Genomic DNA, 20,016 nt, shown 5'->3' on the forward strand with positions numbered 1-20,016 from the left:
GTATTTAAACTTAGTCTGGTTAAACCAATGTTCTCTTAATTTATGAAAGAAACATTTTGAACGGCAGGACGACAGATAATAACACAACGAATGACTAAAGAGCGAACGTTTAAAATGCATAGTTTAATCTGCTTACTAAAGTCGTTTCCTTAGCTTCGTCGAGATTACACCACTGTTTACATTGACAACTAGCTATGCTGTACACTGCAATACGAGACACTACAGTAACAAAAGGAAACGTGCCTTCGAAAAACTCTTCTCTAATTTTATAATGCTTGATTAAATGGGACAGTCGGATAAGAAAAACAAAACATAACCATCGAATTCTAAGGAGCTCAATTTCGGTCGGAACTTTGTTGTTGTGAGGGTGCCTACTAGTTGTTGCTAGTAATTTTAGTAGGCTATTTTACTTAGTATTGAAGTTCCGCCAAATAACAATAACACTAATAACAGCTATAAGTTTGTCAAGTTAGGCTTATAGATGTACTTGTAACGCAAAACTGTCACGTAGTGCAGTCGCTTTGTGTTAAATATTGTAACGTTTCAAGTGTCTATCATTTCAGAACAACAACAGTCAGTTTCCCATGTACCTTCACAATGGTTTTACTATAAATAATATAGCCTGTGCCTAACACTGATACAAGAATCTGATACTTTGATAGGCTACCTCCACCCTTTCAAAGTTGATGGTTGACAACTTGGAGTTCTCAATCTCAGTTCTCACTATCCCTCCCATCCCCTCACTCCCTCGCTGTCCTGGTAGCAGTTTGTGCTTTGTATGTTTAACAGCCTGATGCAGACAGTGATGTTAAGAAGCTTCATATACACACTGCAGAAAACAGCACAATAGACTTAATTGTTCTGTTAAATGACATACTGTCTATTAGCCTACCTTTACTTGAGCAAATGAAGGACACAGACTCAAAAGATGAAATGACAGCTTTGGATGACCAACAACTACAAGAGTTGTACGCATGGGTTGATGAAATAACTCTTTCAAGACCAAAGCGAAATATAACCAGAGACTTCAGCGATGGAGGTAAATACAGATTGTTTGAAGTTTTGTTTACATTTAGGCTATTTTGTATTGGATAGATCATAATTTATTGATATTGCTGGAAAGTTTTGTTTACATTTAGGCTATTTTGTGTTGGATAGATCATAATTTATTGATATTGCTGAACTTGATTCTGAAGTCAAAGAAATTGAGATTGTAAGATGTGGGGTACAATTATAGAATACAGGGCCATTCATTAACTCTTCCCAGCATCCGGATGCGCGGATGCGCGGTGTGTCTGTACATGTCCGTACACGTATGACGCCCTCTAAAATTCCATCATGTATTTCATTTTGACTCCGCATCCGCGCATCCACCCCGGGAGTACTAGGAATGGACTTAAATAATTTTCGAAAGTTTCCCCATATACCATCACGTATTTCATTTTGACTCTGCATCCGCGCATCCACCCCGGGAGTACTAGGAATGGACTTGAATAATTTTCGAAAGTTTCCCCATATACCATCACGTATTTCATTTTGACACCCTCTAATTTCCATCACGTATTTCATTTTGACTCCGCATCCGCGCATCCACCCCGGGAGTACTAGGAATGGACTTAAATAATTTTCGAAAGTTTCCCCATATACCATCACGTATTTCATTTTGACTCTGCATCCGCGCATCCACCCCGGGAGTACTAGGAATGGACTTGAATAATTTTCGAAAGTTTCCCCATATACCATCACGTATTTCATTTTGACACCCTCTAATTTCCATCACGTATTTCATTTTGACTCCGCATCCGCGCATCCACCCCGGGAGTACTAGGAATGGACTTAAATAATTTTCGAAAGTTTCCCCATATACCATCACGTATTTCATTTTGACTCCGCATCCGCGCATCCACCCCGGGAGTACTAGGAATGGACTTAAATAATTTTCGAAAAAGTTTTGACATATACCATCACGTATTTCCAATACTGAAAGTCCCGTATGTACGAAGATATTCCACATCAATAGTGTGTCGTTCTTAAAAGGCATCCGTAGATGTGTGACCCTCTAAAATTCCACCACAGAAGTACTAGCAAAGGACTTAGGAAATTTTTGACTCCGCATCCACGCATCCGCGCATCCACTCAGAAAGAAAGAACTGGGACTTTGACATTTTTTACTCACATACGTACTGGGGTGAGACTGAGCATCCGCGCATCAGGATGCTCAGATAGTATCATCGAGTGGCCCTGTATTCTATAATTACTCCGATGCATGTCAGTTTGAAATTGAGTTGTAATGCTAACTGGCATGGCCAATGCATAGACACTCATTCATATAAGTTTTTTCTATGTTAACTCTAATGGATAAAGGGCCTAGGCCTAATTTTATGTTCTGTGACATTAATATTACTCAACAATCACAATGTTTGCCAAAGTTGTATAATGTGCATATAATATATTTTGACTACTTGTGTCCATAGTCTAAAAAATTCTTGGCTTTGCTTTTACTTTCACAGTCCTTGTTGCTGAAGTTGTCCACTTTTTCATTCCAAGGATTGTGGAATTGCACAATTACACACCTGCCAACTCAACCATGCAGAAGATGGGCAATTGGGGAACTCTCAACAGGTATAAAATTTCATTTGGTAGATTTTTCTACAAGAAAAGAAAACAACAAAAAATATGGAATTTTCTATACATTTTGTAGGACTTAAATATTAATGTTTCATTTTCCTTTCTCTCCCTTTCTGGTCATTGTGCATGTGTCTATAACCTTTTTGACTCTTCATTACTGTGCATAATTTTGAAAGCTGTTATCATTCAACGTTATGATTGATGCCTCCGAAACTGCGGTACTTGTTACCACAGAGACTTTTCTCATCTTGCTGATCCTGATTGCTGTTTATATTTGCTTTTGTGATCTCCATGGTGCACGGATTTTCCAGAGGAGTGTATAGACAGGAGATGTAATTGTCTTGTAGAAGTGATACTTAATTGCTTGAATCTTAAATTTCTTTCTCTTCCCTCTGGTTTTGACACAGGAAAGTTTTCACCAAAATAAATTTCAACATCCCAGAGAGTGTGATTCGAAGTATCTGTAACTGCAAAGCAGGAGTCATTGAAGTAATCTTATTGCAGCTGAGGCAAAAGATAGAAAAGTACCTGGGAAAGAACAAACCAAGCGTAAGTGGCTCCACACTATTTTCATGTCATCATCGAGACAGCAACTGCTCAAGACTTTTATAACTGTTTTTCATTTAACCAAGAACTGCATTGGGAGAGAAGGGTGTCAAGTAGTCATGCGCTGACTATTTATAATGTTTACTTTTAATTAGACCCCAATTTTATCAACATTGTCTTCATGGCATCCTTATACAAGATTTTGAAAGATCATTTCCTTATACATAAATTCATGTGTAATAAAAAACATATGAGTGAAGAGTATGACAAGCACCTGCCTCATTTGCCTTCATAGGTATAATCTATTGCAACTTAAGTTCATCGTAGTGACACTTTTCTTCTCTATAGTGTATTGTATTATTTGAAATGTTAATTTATGTTATGAATGATGTCCACTGAGCACATCAAGCACACCATTCTTTCAAACCATTTTGTGGTTCAGGGTCTACGGTAGTACGGTTGTCAGGGGTGATAGAATTTACTCTTTTTTTTTGTATGTTTCAGATGTCACCAGATGGCTACTATGGCGGTCAAGAGGTTGGATCATTCAGTGACAGATCAGAAAAACACAAAAGGAAGCTTGGTAAATTTTAATTAACATTTTGTATTTTAAAATAAAAACAGAAAATTACCTTAGTCATTAACTTGAGAGTTTCCTTTGTCTAGCTGTATTGTTCAGGATTAAATTTGGTATATAGCCACTTCATTTACCTACGTATTAATCTTCAGTCAGTGGCCGCAGCAGCGAGTATTTGGCTATAATGCATTAGAGGAGTATGGTCGTATAAGGATTGATCTCTTTTAGAACTCTGGCAAAATAGAAGTGCAATGTTAACGTAACGTTGATGTTAAGAACAAGTGTTGGGGAACCTGCTGTCTGGCATTCATAACATACAAGATGTTTTAGCATTTTAGCTAAAAGCAAATTTGCAGCATTTGTATTATATTTATAGATCTCAATGATATTCAACTGCCAGAAAGTGTACTCTGCTACAAGGACTGTTGCCTGTAGGTGGAAATCTCTGCTTCTTTTTTTTTGAAAACGAATTTTAGTTTATAATAAAAAAAATTGACTGTGAGTGTTTGAGACAATGTAAATTAGTAACATTATTCTACTTAGAAAACTTGTTGATTAATGGATAATTAATTGTAACTGATTGTATTCCTAACTATTTTACAATAGAAATTTTCTTTGGCTGATTAAATTTGATGGAGACTTGTACACGCAAAGTTATCATTTCACCAACAACTATTTTTCTTTCAACAGTACCTGCTGGTAAACCTCCTAAACACGCAGCCCCCGCACCCAAAGCACCCACGGTGCATAATCACCCCCCTCCAAGGTAAACTTTATGTAAATCATCTCATTCTTAGTCTGTTTTCTTTAAATTTTACCCCCCAAGAAACAGTTTTGAGTCTGAAACTTGTGTTATGTTACATTGCATAGGATAGCATATATACAGGTTTCCAATGTTACTTCCCTCCACCAAACCAATCCCATATCCAACCAAAACCCCTATCAAAGCAGCTTACTTTCTCTCTGGGTTCTATTTCCTAAGTAATAAGGAGAACATTGTCAAAATTTAGGGACACCTTGATGTTGTTCGCACCCCCTCTTGTACCTCTCTGGGTTAAATACCTTAAAGCAACTGTTTCACATGTATGTACTGTTTATGTACCCATTAAATAATTTTGTGTTGTACACATTTTTACTCATTGCAGTAATCTTGCCAAAGCTCGATCCTTGACACATATCAATCGCAGTGACCTCCCACCTGAGATTCGTGACCTTCTGGATGAAAAAGAGCAAGCACTTTTGGCTTCTCAGGAAACTGTACAGGTAAGTATCTTGTAATGTTCCAGCTTACCTGTTTGAAGTCGAAACAGAATTCAGTCAGGGGAGAGGGCATAGAGAAAATGACAAATTTCAGTTGTAGAGTAATTTGATACCATGGATTGCAAAGTTGGTTACAAAGTGCAAACATCTACTTTACTGAGTGAAGGGAATTATTAGGGGGGGGGGGAGATGGGATAAATCTGCCCCATCTTTGTTTATACTGTGTATTGCACTTAACCTAACATATCAATCGATTTTAATTTATAGATTTTACAAGCCAAGGTCAGGAGGTTAGAGAATTTGCTACATCTCAAGGATGTCAGAATTGAAGAGGTAACAAAGAAGATGCAACAATATGACGGCAGATACTAGCAATGGTACAACCAAGTTGAAAGTGACCATATTTTATGTAAAAATTCCTCAAGTCTTAACTTATGTCTCCCAGTGTGGTGTTCCATAGAAACTCTATTTGTCTGTTTGTCCTGTGTGTAGATACAAACGACGTGAAAACCTTGAAAAAGAGTGTACTATTGTATTAAAAATATCTCAAATCGTTATGTATATGTTTTCGTACAAACTTGTATTCATTTATTTGTGTCCCTCTGTCATTTTTAATAAGTTGTAAAAATATTGCCTTAACCTCTATTTCTATATTTCATAATAGGTTTTTGTATTTTATGTGACTGAATTGGAATTTGTACTAAGAAAGTCCGAAAAGAAGGCATCAGTTGTCACTTATAACACATATTTTGCTATCAAGAAGATTGAGTTTATCTAAATGATATTTGCTAACGAATGTACATATTTTCGCATCAAAGTTGCGATGAGTCGATTAAATTTTCTCAGAATAGCAGAATGCATTAGGACAAACAACCCTATTGCTGCCATGTAGTACAAAGATTGCTATAAATCTTAGGTCAGCATCTAACTCGCTTTTAAATGTGTTGACTTTTCATTCTTGATATAACATTGTGACTTTATAGTAACATTTATAGCTACTGCTTTGTCAACATCATGGTGTCACTTACTAAAGAAACCCACATGAATCTGCCAACTGATACAAAACAGAGGAAGGTGAGGGGAGACATGGCAAACCAGTGTCTGGTAGGCCACATATGGACTACCGGTACTTACCAATTATTGAAGAAAAAAGTATCAGTGCTGATTCGTTTTTAGTTTTGACAATCACTATTCAAATTTAAATATCAATTTTATGTAGACAGGCTCATCAAAGCACAACAGCATACATCCTAACTGACCTAAAGATGTAAAGTGATTATGATGACCAGACCCTGCTAAACCCCCATTTAAACTCAAAATAAAATTGCTTTATTATGCAGCTGGGTATAGGTTGGCCAGCCTTGCCTTGAAGCTGCATATGTAGATGACAGCTTCTTATATTATTAAGTTGGTAGGGTGTGTTTGTTTTTAACATTTCTCTTGACTTGTTGTAAAAAAATACTAACAAACAAAATAACAACATGGAAAATATAAATATTTGGTTTTCTTTCATTGTTGTTTTCATCTTATATACATTATTATACATATTTGAAATAAAAATACAATGTAAAAAGTTTATTTCCTGTTATCAGTTTTTCTTTGTAATAATTTTGCATTACATAAGCTGTACATCTTCCAAATCAGTACTATTCATACCTTTCAAAATGGGTGGCATCAAAATTAATTCTGCCCTTTCACACCATGCTGTTAGATTTGGGAATGTAATAACCTGGACTGGGTAGTTAATCTGTCAACCAAAAAAAACATTTTTCAGTGACATTAAACAGACTATCAGACATAGGCATATTGGTACTCATTCAATATTTCATGAATGCAAATCCATGACATGTAGCCTGGAAGTTATGTCATCCAATGGCTCAAACTTTCATAACTTACCCTTGGGGTCATCTTGACACTGAGGGTCCTGGTTCAACGCTAAGCCCCTTCTGGTACCCCTTTGAAGGTTACCATACTGATATGGGTACCTCCGTGTCTCCTGTAGCCGACTACCACAATGTACTTCAGAAAGTGGGGGTTGTACAAAGGGGGACTGATCTGCTGTAGACTCTTATTCTGGTCTATATTTTAAGTTTCATCAGTAGTAATATTAAACTAATCAAGAAATATGTCTCATGAGAAATAATGTCTTAAAGAGTCTTGCTTATGAACAGAGACCACCTGTGAACCAAGACCGGACTAAGACCTTGAGAGAACTAATGTCTGCATACATCTTAACTCTTGAAGTTAACTACTATCAGTCAGCTAGTATTAATCATTCATAAATAATGTCTTAAAGAGTCTGGCTTATGGACAGACACCACCTGTGAACCAAGAGCGAACTAAGACCTTGAGAGAACTAATGACTGCATACATCATAACTCTTGAAGTTAACTACCATCACTCAGCTAGTATTAATCATTCATAAATCATTCAGTCCATCTGGAGAGGCTTGTCCAGTACTACTTAAGGAGGAGTTAATAGATGAAGGCCTGGCTACCAGGCTAGCTTACAGTGATCTCAATATTGCTGTCTGGTCAGCTGATACTGTGCATTCATAACAGAGATTATAGCATATCTGGAGAGACTTTACGCTTCCTACAGATGAGTCATACATTGAAGGCATGTCAGCATTCAACCGCCATTTACAAAACTGGCTATCATCACGATAATGGTCGGAAAGTAATGAGCATTACAAATAATTTAGCCTTTCTGTGATGAAGACCTACGATTCATGGTTATATTTCACCTCATCTGCCCTCAACAGACGTAGCAAAAAGTGGCTGTAGTGGTTGGCTAATATTAAGCATTATTGGTGATTCTGCACCCTCTGACAAGAGTCAAGTATTCCATTCCACTAAAACCATGCAGTTTGTCGGACTTGTACCAGAGCCAATACGAGAGACATTGGAAATGTCGAGATTCAGCTGGAATTCAATGCCACAGGCAATGAATGACATCACATAAATAGATCTTGGAAGTAGTCATCAAATTCCTCATCCCTGTTGGAATGATGAAAATAGATAGGATATATTTCACTGCATAAAACAGTCGGAGGAATAATAAGATGGTAACGTTTGTTCCTCACTGTCCCCCTATACCCAACCCCTGCCCCCCCCCCCCTCCAAAATATTGAATAAGCTTAGAGAAATGAAACTACCTAGCCCACTCTTTGGAAGGGAATGTAAATCCTCCCCATGATGTAAGAGCATCAAATCACTGTTGGAAACATTCACTTAAGTAACACCCAATTACTTGCCAAGAGAGTTGGGACATTCTCTAACGAACATTCACACTACAGCTTGCCGTGTTTGAAATTCAACTTTTCCCTCCACAAAAACAGACACCGAGTGAAGAGATAACTCTATGCAACTTTTTTTGGACAAATCTATGTATGTAAGTAACTTTTCGTCCCCTACCTGGATTAGCCCCAGGATTAATTAGATGGAGATACATGGGCTTGGGACTGGAGGTGACCATTTGTGTAATAAGATGCAACCTAATAGGTTAATGACATTCCTAGCATCAAAAGGGAGAATACGATGAAGGAAAACATACTTTGACTTTTCCTCTGTGACAGCTGCTGGACCTTTCCAGATGTCTTCAGAACTTGCAGCTTCAAGTTGAAATAAAATAAAGATCAATATAACCCACAAGCTCCAGCTAACGTGTTTGTTAGTTCTTCAACAATTTATAATATTTGTCCCATGCACAAACACAGCAAATAGTAAAAGATGTTCTTATGCTTTGAGCAAACAGGTGAATGACTTAAGATATAAAAAATTGATGCTAATAGTATCCTAAAATTAACCTCTAAAAGTAATTACCAATTGTGCTGCATTGTGTTTCAATCATTTTTTTTAATTTCTCAACAATTATTACCAACTAAAAATCTGAGGTCTATAAATCAAAATAGCTGAACTGCCAATAATAAACAAAGCGATCACATTTAATTTCATAGAAGAAACCCAGGAGCTCAACCAAACAAAACCATTTTACAAAAGGCCATCCATTTAAAAGGAGATGCAGGTTTTTTTTTTCCTTTTTTTTTATCTTTGATAAATTTGCAAACAGACTGTAATAACTTTTCTTATGTCTGTACTTTCTTGGTCACACTTTTCAACATAAATGTCTATGCACTATGTAATTTTGTTATAACAAATACATCCAATAAGAGTTATTAAGTCAATTCGAAAAAAACATAGATATCTTGCCGGTGAGTTACCACTGGTTAATAACTATTACATCTGAACTACTCATTCAGCTGCAATTTGAAGAAAACAAATAGATAACTTGTATGGTTCCTGTTTATTAATATAAGGTCGACAAATCTGAGGTCCCGAGAAAGCCGACAATGCCTTTTTTTTATCCTTTCATGGTTCATCTGTGAATCTGGTCTTCATAAATCTGGCTGACATTTTCTATGCTCACCTGTTTGTTCCTCTTTGTCACTGCTCTCTGAACTGGAAGAAGACGATTCCTGCCTCTTGGTCTTCCCACCTCTCTCTTTCTTCTTTTCTCTGTGATGTTTCTTTTTCCTCTTCTTACTTTTGCTCTTCTTTTCTCTTTTCACATTTCTGGATGTTTTCTTGGTAACTTCTTTCCTCTTATGATGGTAATTTAATTTGAAGGAGCAAACCTCACAAAGTCCTAGCAAATCAAAGTAGGTTATAGAGGGGAAAAGCAAATAACCAGAGAAGAAAATGAAATAAAATACAAACATACAAAAATCTTTCTTTCTTTTTGATAGTGCTTATCTTATGTTCACACAATAGTGTAGATGTTGAAGGGTAGGTTTGCACATTTGATCCATGAATAAAATGTAAAACCTCATGCTAATTTCCATTTGTCAAAACAGAAAGAGAGAGAGAGAGTTTCAACAATTATCTTCCTTACTTTCTTTCCTTAAATTCTAGTTGGCTGTCGTGCATTGTTATATTCTTCTTTTTTTTTCTTTCTTTTCCATAGTTTAACTCAAATGAGTACTTTTCACGAACATTCATTCACTTTCCAAATGAAAGGCAACCACTTGCTGTCCTCTATGATTTGCAAACAACATTTTGTTGAGAATTTCCCTCCATTTTTGGGAGATAAAGACTTTTCTTGTAACACTATCACAGGTAACATTCACTCTCACTTTTACAAGAAAATCTCCCAAGGAAAAAATTTGAAAACGTAACATAAGAGACAACTCACTGAGCTTGACTAAAGCATTTTTCTTGATGTCATGTTCAATGTAACCAAAGTTGACCTCCCAAGTCCTTATTCCATCCTCTTCACTGCATCGCTTGTTTCCACAAATAAACTGACCTTTACCCTCAATGACCTCTTTCTCAAGTCTCCACCGTAAAGCAATCTGCAGAGTTAAATGGTAGAAAGACTTCAAATAGATGACTACGGTGTGTGGAAGGAATTCACTGCTACTTAGCTTGAATTAAACCTTGTGAGAAGTAATTATATCAATAAATTGATAATCAAGAGAACATGCTGTCAGAAAATTAACCAAATTAGTAACACCTTGTCTACTTTATTTATTTACAATACATCAGAGAGATCAAGTAAGCCACTGGTATTATTTGCAAGAATACACCAAATGTATTAAAGATAGTGCTCAGACAGAGAATCGCCCAAGTAGATCAGATTTACCAACCATTTGAGGTGATTGTTTGCATATACATCCAACAGTCCAAAGCTTCAGGTTATATCTGACTTAAGATGTTATATTTTACTCACTCTGTAAAATTTGGACATACACACTCACAGTACACATACAGCATGCACACAAAATTCGGTAATGCACCACACAACGAAAATTCAATTAGGCAACACGAGCTGTATGCAACAGCCAAACTTCACATATCACGCTAACACCCAGAACCAATCAAACTTGCTTAAGAAACACGCTAATGATGGCATTATTTGAGATAATATGCAGTTTACAAATTTAACATCATTACCTCTTACCACATTAAGTAAAAAAGTGTGACTTTGCTTAAAACCTGGGTCACAAAATTAAAGCATCATTACACATGCAAAGTAAAATCATGGGTCCAACTGTCATCTTAAAAGCTTCTTACATTGCTCCGATATGAAGTATAGAAATGTATTAATTCTTTATGTGGAAGAGCACAAAGTACATTGACATGTGGTATGACTTAGGGACAAATAAACTAGAGCAGAAATGATACAGCAGTTAAATACTGATACAATGTCATAGCATTGCATGTAGCTTCAAACTACCAAAAAATACTGCAAATGAAACCCTTCTTAAAGATTGAGGTGAATATCAAGTGACAGGGTTAGACGGTCTTCAGGCTCTTTATAAGAGTTTGTTCCTCGGTATAACAATGACAATATCTGGCTAATCTGTAAACGGCCGAGACTACTTCTTTCACTATCTTTAATAACACTTGATGCTAATTAGGCTAATTAAGTCAGTCACAGCAACTAAACAATGTAGACATGTAGCTACTATCACTATACATGACCGTTTCAGAAGCATGATGTTGTAATTTTCAGACAAAACCCCATAAGCTGGATGGAAAAAGGTTTGTTAAGTGAGCAAGATTGCAACAAGTAGGACACTAACCCTGATGTAGCAATTTGTGATATTAGTACTTAAGTAACATTAAGCATCATTGTTTAGACTTTACGGCTATAAACTAAAGGAACCATTGTCCAACTTTTCAACCAAAGAAAGTTGGTGACCCTAATCTCACCTTATTCTCTTTATATCTGCTCAGATCTGTGATGCAATACTCTTTAAATAGTTTATCCCAGTACATCTTTGCTAACCTCTTCCCCCAAGTCTCATCTGCCTTGTCCTGCTCCGACCAGAGGAATCGACTATTTTCGCGAATGACGTCCAAATCTGTTTTATCTTTGGATCTGAAATGAAGTGAGACTAGAATTGATTGACACAGTCTCTTTTCATTTTGACTTTTAAAAAAGTATTAAAGAATGTTGAAATACATCTTATTTCTTCTTTAAAATAATACCCTATGCCTGTTAGGTTCTTTTAGTAGGTGACTGAAAATTCTAGCAAATATTGCAAGATACCTTGGTCAATAAGGAAATAAATGGTACATACAGTCCCATACATAAAAGCCCTGCATGAATCCTGTAGGAATCCTATAGGTTTCCTGAAAATGGCACAGGATTCCTTCCACATGGAGGTAAAATCGTGTATCAGATACTGTTAGATACATGATTTGTTTTCATTCCATTGCAGGATTCCTTAGTAAAATACAGGTTCCTATAATTCACATGCAAGAACCTTTCATGTATCTATGTAACTGAGTGAAATGATCCATCTGAAAATACTTGTGTTCAACTTTTAATGAGGTATAATGCAGTCCTGTTGTTATACAAATATGACACTCACAGGTTTAGATAACAATTGCAGAGGTAGTGTTTGTTTTTTTTTCTTCACACAGGACACAAACCAATAACAGTCAAACTGATATAAAATAACCAAACATAAGAATTTACTCCATAGTGATTATATGAATTTACTTTTACAAGAACACATCATTTTTTCCCCTTCAGGTGAAAGACTCACTTCCAGGTCTTACTTTACGCTGCTATGGTCAAATTATTAACTTTAACATAGTGCACCGCAATACATACTGGACCACATTAGTTTCCAAGACTAAATATCTACAACCGACATGTCATATGTCTTGGCTTTGTGTTGGTCACTGTTTTGAAGAGCTGCAGGCTTTCCCGGGATTTTTAAGCAGCATTTGTAACAACATATCAATATAGTGTCTAGTCATTCGTATGTGGTAAACAGCAAATACTTTGCAGCATTTAAACAAAATCAGAGGGTTTGGTCCAGAAAAAACAGCACATTTCTGGAGCAGCTCAATTACTAATACTGGCAGCGCAATTATATTCCATTACAAACGTTACCTGTTTCTAAATTATAATATTTCAGACAAAAGTCAAATATTTAGTGAATTATAAGGAAGCTATTTATCTGGTACTACTCAATGATATGCAAAACCAAATCAAATTGTTACACAAGTACAAAGAGGTTGTTCCCCCCCCCCCCCCACACCACCTCCAAGCCCACTTCCTTACCTTAATTATACAACTCCTGTGTTTCATACTTACCCATCTCTTTTGAATATCTCCTTTGTAGCCCCAGGATAATAAAGTAGGTACTGGTTGATTAGCTGCTTGTGCCTGTCATACTGAAAATTAACATCATTGAACCATTTAATCTTCTTTACTTGTAGAACACATAGACCACACAAACAACAAACAATGTCTTACAATAAGTAGATCTTGTCTTTATTTATAGATATTGTAAACTTCATACCTAGTGCAAGCCCTCCAATGTTTTGCTTCGTGTCATTACAAGGGGTACTCAAATATTGCAAAGGTGTCAAAATCGTCCCTGAGGTTTCATATAGATGAAACTTATGACTTTCAAGTCGTGAAAATGGGTAGTTAACACACGACACACGAATCTTTGAGTTCAAAATTTGATGAAAAATGCAGTTAACTATTCTCTCAAAATTGCATCTTAAAAGAAAAATTCAAATTGACCCACAGGGCCAAAATGTACTTCCATTTAGGGCTAGGAATGAGATATTCTGAGTTAGGGGACATTAATTTGCAACTTAGGGTGTGAAGTTAGATCTTCATAAAAAGGCAACAATCGCTCTTGTCTTCAAAATTAATGCCAATAAAGTTTCAAAATGACCTCACACCAACATTGAACAATTCCATTAGAAGCTATGTAGGCATGCTTTCACCAATCATTCCCTGATGCCAATCCCTCCCCCCCCCCTCCCAACCATGTCCCTCCAAATCCCAATAATCAGTATCAATAGGTGATAGGTCCCTTTCAAAGTTATACAGAAAAGAAGTTCCCAGAGACTGCAAAAGGAAAAAAATGTTAGCAAAGCCCATTAAAAATAGTTTTACCAAATAAATAGAACTAAAGTAAGCATACCGCATTCAGGGACTGATAATGGAACCTTTGTCTATGACCTTCTTCCCTGCAATTAAAAAAATATATATCAAACAAAGTTACTTTTAACAAATTAAGGAGATCTTTCTTGAGTGCTAAATATGCAAATGTGATAATAAAAAAGGGTATCAAGCTTAGAGACTCATTTTTTTATGCTACTATGCATATTGCATTAAAAGTCTGCCAAGGCATTCATACTTCATGAAATATAAAAATGTAAAAAATTGCAAGGTAAGGGTCTATACCCTTGATGATAGTAGTGGGAAATGTAGTTATACAAATCAGTGAAACAAAGAAACTTACAAAACAAATTCTCTGTTATTTACCCGCGTACAAATTGGGCACTGTATGTAGAAATATGATATAGGCTTTGTATTGGCTTAGGTAAGGCTTTTTATGATATAGGCTTCGTAAAGGCTATTTCTTGTACAGTATTGTATCAATACACCAAATCCAGATCTACACTACCTCCTACACATCTGAAAAAACTGAAGCAATATTGTTCATGATGCCGGAACTTACTTGTCATACTCAGCAGCTGCAAACTGCTTGGAAGGAACCTTAGTCTTGCCGGGATCTATTCGACTACTTCCTGCTAGGTCATGTCGAGCTCTGCGGATAAAGATCAAGCTTAATTACCTGTCACTGTCTTTTTTCACAATTTTTTTTAATTTCTACAAGTTATGAAATGAAAAATATACAAAAGGAGACAGAATTCAAAGCCTGAATAGTTAATTCAACCTAAAGTAAAATTCAAAAGCAAAGCATATTACTGCACTTTCTTTACAACATTTAATAAATGTACATTTTCACTATTTTTGACACACCTTTTTCGTTGTTGAACTTCCTCATATTCAAATTCGGATCCATAGTCTTGGTTGCTGAACTAAAGTAAAATGAAGCAAGACAAATATATTCAAAAAGTTACTTCTTTTATGGGCATTTCAAACATTCTATCATGAAAATCTTGCAGCATTCAGATCGTTGTTCCATTTTCATGTGCTACATCCTCTATCCAGTGTGCAAACAGGTACGAAAAAAGAACGAAAAAGCTTTACAACAGCTCTCAGCGTTATTCCTAAAAGGAAAACATGTTTGTCCCTGCATAGGTTACATGCATTTGCCCAGCAGCTGGGAGAAGAAAGAATTCCATTTTACTATTCATCTACAGCTGAACAGAGCCTTGAAGGCCAATGTACTGAGTCTAAATAACATAGATTTTAGAGAACAGGGCTCAAATTAAGAATCAAGTGCAGAGAATGTAAAAAATTGCATTGGATTTCATTCATGACGGAAGGACACCGTGGCAACCGTTCAGCTTGAAAATGGCACCAAGGAAATTTACAAAAATTTGAAAGGGTATGACTCATGATGCATTTCCCCAAAGTGCCAGGAAACAGGTACAGAAATGACATAAATATTCATGAGGTGGCTCGTAAAACCGTACACACTTAGCTCCAAATGCTTCTCGGAATATTAGCTGTGAAATGTAGCTGGCATTGGAGAAACTTTTGAACTCATGTTTAAGATAATTGTGAGTGCACCTACGGCAACTTTAGAAAATGGTATGACAGTTGTTGCCATCGAAAACTGATGATTATAGCATCATGGCAGTCAGATGAAGAAGGTTTAAACGGCCCTCACTAAATGAGTCATAAAGGTAAGAAAACAAATAGCTTTCAGGGAATGCAATCAATCATTTTCTGTGTACTCTTAACTAAAAGATCATAATGGCTGCTGCAGTGTAGTATCATAATACAGTATGTGCTTCAAGGTGAAGATGTACATATGTGCAAAATTACCTAGAAATAAAGGGTGCTGCAGTTAACAATGTATTTATCCCTGCATTTCAATGTGCTGCTGCATCACATAACCACTGGTTTAGGTACTGTACAACCTGGAATGGAACTTTGGTAATACAAAACAATTTGTGTTATAGATCAGGTGGAGGTTAAATATCAGTCACAGTGGATAGGCCTTCTGTACAATGAAAAGAAAAGGCAATCACAAGGTGGATATTTTTCATGTTCTCTATATAACTCTCAGCCATATTTTTGTTTATTTTTTATCCTGTGTGTAGTGTGCATGTCTTTTTCCTTTGAGGATGGTGAGTTCCGCAGGGAATTTTGTTGGATTGGTTAGAAAACCAGCTTTTCCAGCCCTGAGCCATTTGTGTTGTGGCTTAACTTGAAGCCATCGGTTAGTTCGAGGGACTACTGAATTCCTACGCCTTCTAGCCCTAACATATCACATATAATAAAGGTTACGCATGTGACTTGATCCGGCCGAGTTCTAGTCTTAGTGTGTCATAGTTAAAGCATATATACGGCAAACTTCGTCGTGGAACCACTACCAATGAATGACATAAAGCTGACAATATAATAAATAAAAACCCGTACTATAACTTAGGACACCTTACACCCTCAATCAACTCAACAAGCTTCTGGACATTTAATGAATACCAGATGCATAGGCGATTTCTATTAACCAGAATGGGAAATTAAATCACCTTTGACTGCCTGTTTTCCATTACTTGGTTCTTAGTTGAACTTCGAAGTAACCCTTGCAATCCATGAATCAATCTCGCTTTAATAACTCAACTTACAACTGTCGTCTGCGGATTGCGTAACACCTATACACACCAACTTGAAGCTATCCCAGGATTCAGATTCATCCCAGGATTTGATTTGATTAGATTTATTTATTTGTTTTTCACGTGTAAATTTACAGTGAGAAGGAAGTCTTCCAAAAAACGTACAACAGCTCAACAAAGTAGAAGACTCCCTGTATAAAGGAAAGAAGAAAAGTATTTACATAGCAATACAAAATAGAATAATTCGAAAATTAATGAATACTATATATGGTGATAATATATACGATAATAATTTGTTATCGTGCAAATGAATGGATGACTTATTAATAACTGGATATAACGTCTTTGGTCAGATGCTTTTTGAATATTTTACTGGATACTTTGGTTTTGAAGCTCTCTGTTATGGAATTCCATGTCTTTATTGCACGATTTCTAAGACGAAGCCTCCCAATTGATGTTTTATAAGAAAAGTAATGTACATTATCAGCATTCCGTGTGTTGTGGTGATGTATCACACTGTTACTAGTTAAAAAATCATGAAATGTGTTAGGCAAATAAACCATTCCATGCCTTATATGCAAGGGCGGCGGAAGCACTTTTAATCTGGGGGGGGGGGGGGGCACCGACATCAAAGGGCACTTTGCAGAAATTCGATTGGACTGATGCAGCCTTATATTTAGTTTCCTTTATAACTCTTATTATCTCTTCTTATTTGCGTATACACATCACTCCATCAACGCCCCCACCCCCCCCCCCCCCTCAAGGAAAATATGCATACTAGCACTGCAATATCCAATGTGCAAATTGGGAAACAAGGAACAAGTTTTCTTTTGAGACAAAATGAGGTCAGTGAAATCATGCTAGTTGCTAATGTAGGAATCCTCCGAGTTAGAGTTTATTTCTTGTTAATATCTTAACAAATTTTTTCCATTCGAAATAGCTTGAGTTTGACCCACAGAAATTCATTAAAAGTCATGGGCGTAGCCAGGATTTGCAAAGTTGTATGCACGACTATCTGAGCGGAGCGCCACCATCGGTTGGCGCGGAGCGTACAATAAAAATTTTGGTTTTACAAACCCACAGATGGCCGGAAACGGCCCTTCCCGAGTGTTCATTCTGGTTCCCTGGCCTCTTGCTAACTTGAGACACCTAAATTTTTATGTAGAAAAAGGGCACATTTTTAACCTGAGGAAAAGTGGGGGGCACGTGCCCCCTGTGCCCCCGGTTCCGCCGCCCTTGCTTATATGCAAACGTGGCAAGATTTACACGAAAAATGTCGGTAACTTTTAATAAATTGCGATTCTTGAAAAGTTGATTTGTGTGTTCACGAGGTGCAACACCTTAAATGTGGCGCATGGCTTTCTTTTGGAGAATAATAAGAGGGTGAAGATTGGTTTCTGGCGTGCCAGACCAGATAATAAATTGAACAATATGAGATGTGTGGAACGACCAAAGTTTGGTAGAGAGTCTTTAATATGCGCTCTGGTAGGAGAAATTTCAACTTTGATAAAATCCCAACACTTTTCGCTGCTTTCCTGCATACTGTAGAAATGTGCTCATGCCTCGAAAGCTTATTGTCAATATATACACATTAAAACTTAGTAGTATAAACTTGTTTTAGAATTATACCACCCATGGTGATATCTTTTTCCCAGCTAAAATTTCTGGAAGTATTAAACGCAATATAATTAGTTTTGCCAATATTAAGTGATAGTTTATTGGCAGAAAACCAGTTATTAAATTTCAGTGGCGTAGGAAGGTACTTTTGAGTGGGGGGGGGGGGGCTGAAGACTGATGGCCGGCCTGGGGGAGGGATCTAAGGGGAGGGGGTGTCCCCCTCCCCTTTGGATTTTTTTTGCATTTCCAGGTGGCCTCAGATGCAATTTGGTGCAATATAGCACACTTCAACACCCACTGCATTTTGTAAATAATTTTGCATTTTCACCTGGCCTTAGATGCAATTTGGTGCCCCAAATGAGATTTTTTTCTGATCTGGAAATGAAAAAGGGGTTTTCTGACTTGCTGAGCGGGGGGGGGGGGGGCGGAATGATACTTCCGCCCCCCCCATATTTTTCACTGGGGGGCTGGCGCCCCCAGCCCCCCTGGTTCCGACGTCCTTGTTAAATTTACCTAGTTCATTAGAAATTTGAATATGGAATGAATTTGCATTTACATCTGAATCGAAGAAAATACTTGTATCATCAGCAAATAATGTTATGTTTGAAAATTTAGAAATTTGGCAGATGTCATTGACATATAAAATGAAAAGCAATGGGCCTAAAATTGGACCCTGTGGGACACCGCATTGAATTTCTACAATACGAGAAGTAGAGTTTTTGTAAGAGGTATATTGATAACGATTTGTAATATAACTGTCTATCCAATTCAGTGTTGTTCCTCTAATACCGAAGTGGTGCAATTTACTCATTAAGATAACATGATCAATAGTGTCGAAAGCCTTTGAAAGGTCTAGAAATACACCAATGCAAGTTTTATTGTTATCTAAGCTGCAGGATAATTTGTCAATAGCATCTGCCAATGCAAGTTCAGTAGAGTGATCTGCTCTAAAACCATACTGCTGATCACAAAGAATATCATGCTTGTTAAGAAAATTAAAAATACGATTAAACATAAGCCTTTCAATTATTTTATAAAAGCACGACAACAATGATATAGGCCGGTAATTTTCGTAATTATCTTTGTCACCCTTTTTATACACCGGTATAACTTTTAAAACTTTTAATTTATCTGGAAACGTGCCAGTTTGAAAAGACAAATTGCATATATGGGCCAGTGGTTTTGTAATAAAAGGGATGATATGCTTAATAATTCCCGGCTTGAAATCATCATATCCTGCTGCTTTATTGGGTTAAAGACATGAATTGGTTCGAACCACGGATGCAAAAGAGAGTCTCGATCATCAGCTCGTACAGTGCGCCAAGCCATCGCGCCACTGTATGGACTGAGATATTAGGCCGATTAACTAATACTTACAGCTCCCCATGTAGGCACGAGCTGTAAAAGATCGGCAAAAGACGTCACCGGGGTTCGAAACACCGATGCAAAAGAGAGTCTCGCTCATCAGCTCGTACAGTGCGCCAAGCCATCGCGCCACTGTATGGACTGAGATATTAGGCCCAATAACTAATACTTACAGCTGCCCATGTAGGCACGAGCTGTAAAAGATCGGCAAAAGACGTCACCGGAGTTCGAACCACCGATGCAAAAAGAGAGCCTCGCTCATCAGCCCGGACAGTGCGCCAAGCCATCGCGCCTCTGTATGGACTGAGATATTAGGCCGATTAACTAATACTTACAGCTCCCCATGTAGGCACGAGCTGTAAAAGATCGGCAAAAGACGTACGTCACCGGGGTTCGAACCACCGATGCAAAAGAAAGTCTCGCTCATCAGCTCGTACAGTGCGCCAAGCC

The 20,016-nt window shown here is 37.1% G+C and overlaps 2 protein-coding genes across 2 annotated transcripts; one reads left to right on the forward strand and one right to left on the reverse strand.

The window, feature by feature from the left end:
• Positions 1-23: 23 nt before the first annotated feature.
• Positions 24-6,587, forward strand: LOC139967732 (sperm flagellar protein 1-like). The gene is made up of 7 exons (XM_071971766.1): positions 24-1,039; positions 2,511-2,622; positions 3,036-3,177; positions 3,679-3,757; positions 4,442-4,517; positions 4,897-5,014; positions 5,279-6,587. Exons 1-7 carry the CDS (start codon positions 907-909, stop codon positions 5,381-5,383), a joined length of 765 nt encoding a protein of 254 aa, XP_071827867.1. The 5' UTR covers positions 24-906; the 3' UTR covers positions 5,384-6,587.
• A 676-nt stretch (positions 6,588-7,263) lies between these two features.
• LOC139967731 (protein FRA10AC1 homolog) lies at positions 7,264-16,625 on the reverse strand. The gene is made up of 10 exons (XM_071971765.1): positions 16,501-16,625; positions 14,819-14,877; positions 14,514-14,603; positions 13,974-14,019; positions 13,127-13,206; positions 11,728-11,896; positions 10,205-10,364; positions 9,440-9,658; positions 8,567-8,624; positions 7,264-8,010 (listed from the first exon to the last, which is right to left on the reverse strand). Exons 1-10 carry the CDS (start codon positions 16,519-16,521, stop codon positions 7,968-7,970), a joined length of 945 nt encoding a protein of 314 aa, XP_071827866.1. The 5' UTR covers positions 16,522-16,625; the 3' UTR covers positions 7,264-7,967.
• Positions 16,626-20,016: the final 3,391 nt, after the last annotated feature.

The sequence above is a fragment of the Apostichopus japonicus genome, chromosome 5 (genome assembly GCF_037975245.1).
Source record: "Apostichopus japonicus isolate 1M-3 chromosome 5, ASM3797524v1, whole genome shotgun sequence".
In the NCBI taxonomy this organism is placed as follows: domain Eukaryota; kingdom Metazoa; phylum Echinodermata; class Holothuroidea; order Aspidochirotida; family Stichopodidae; genus Apostichopus; species Apostichopus japonicus.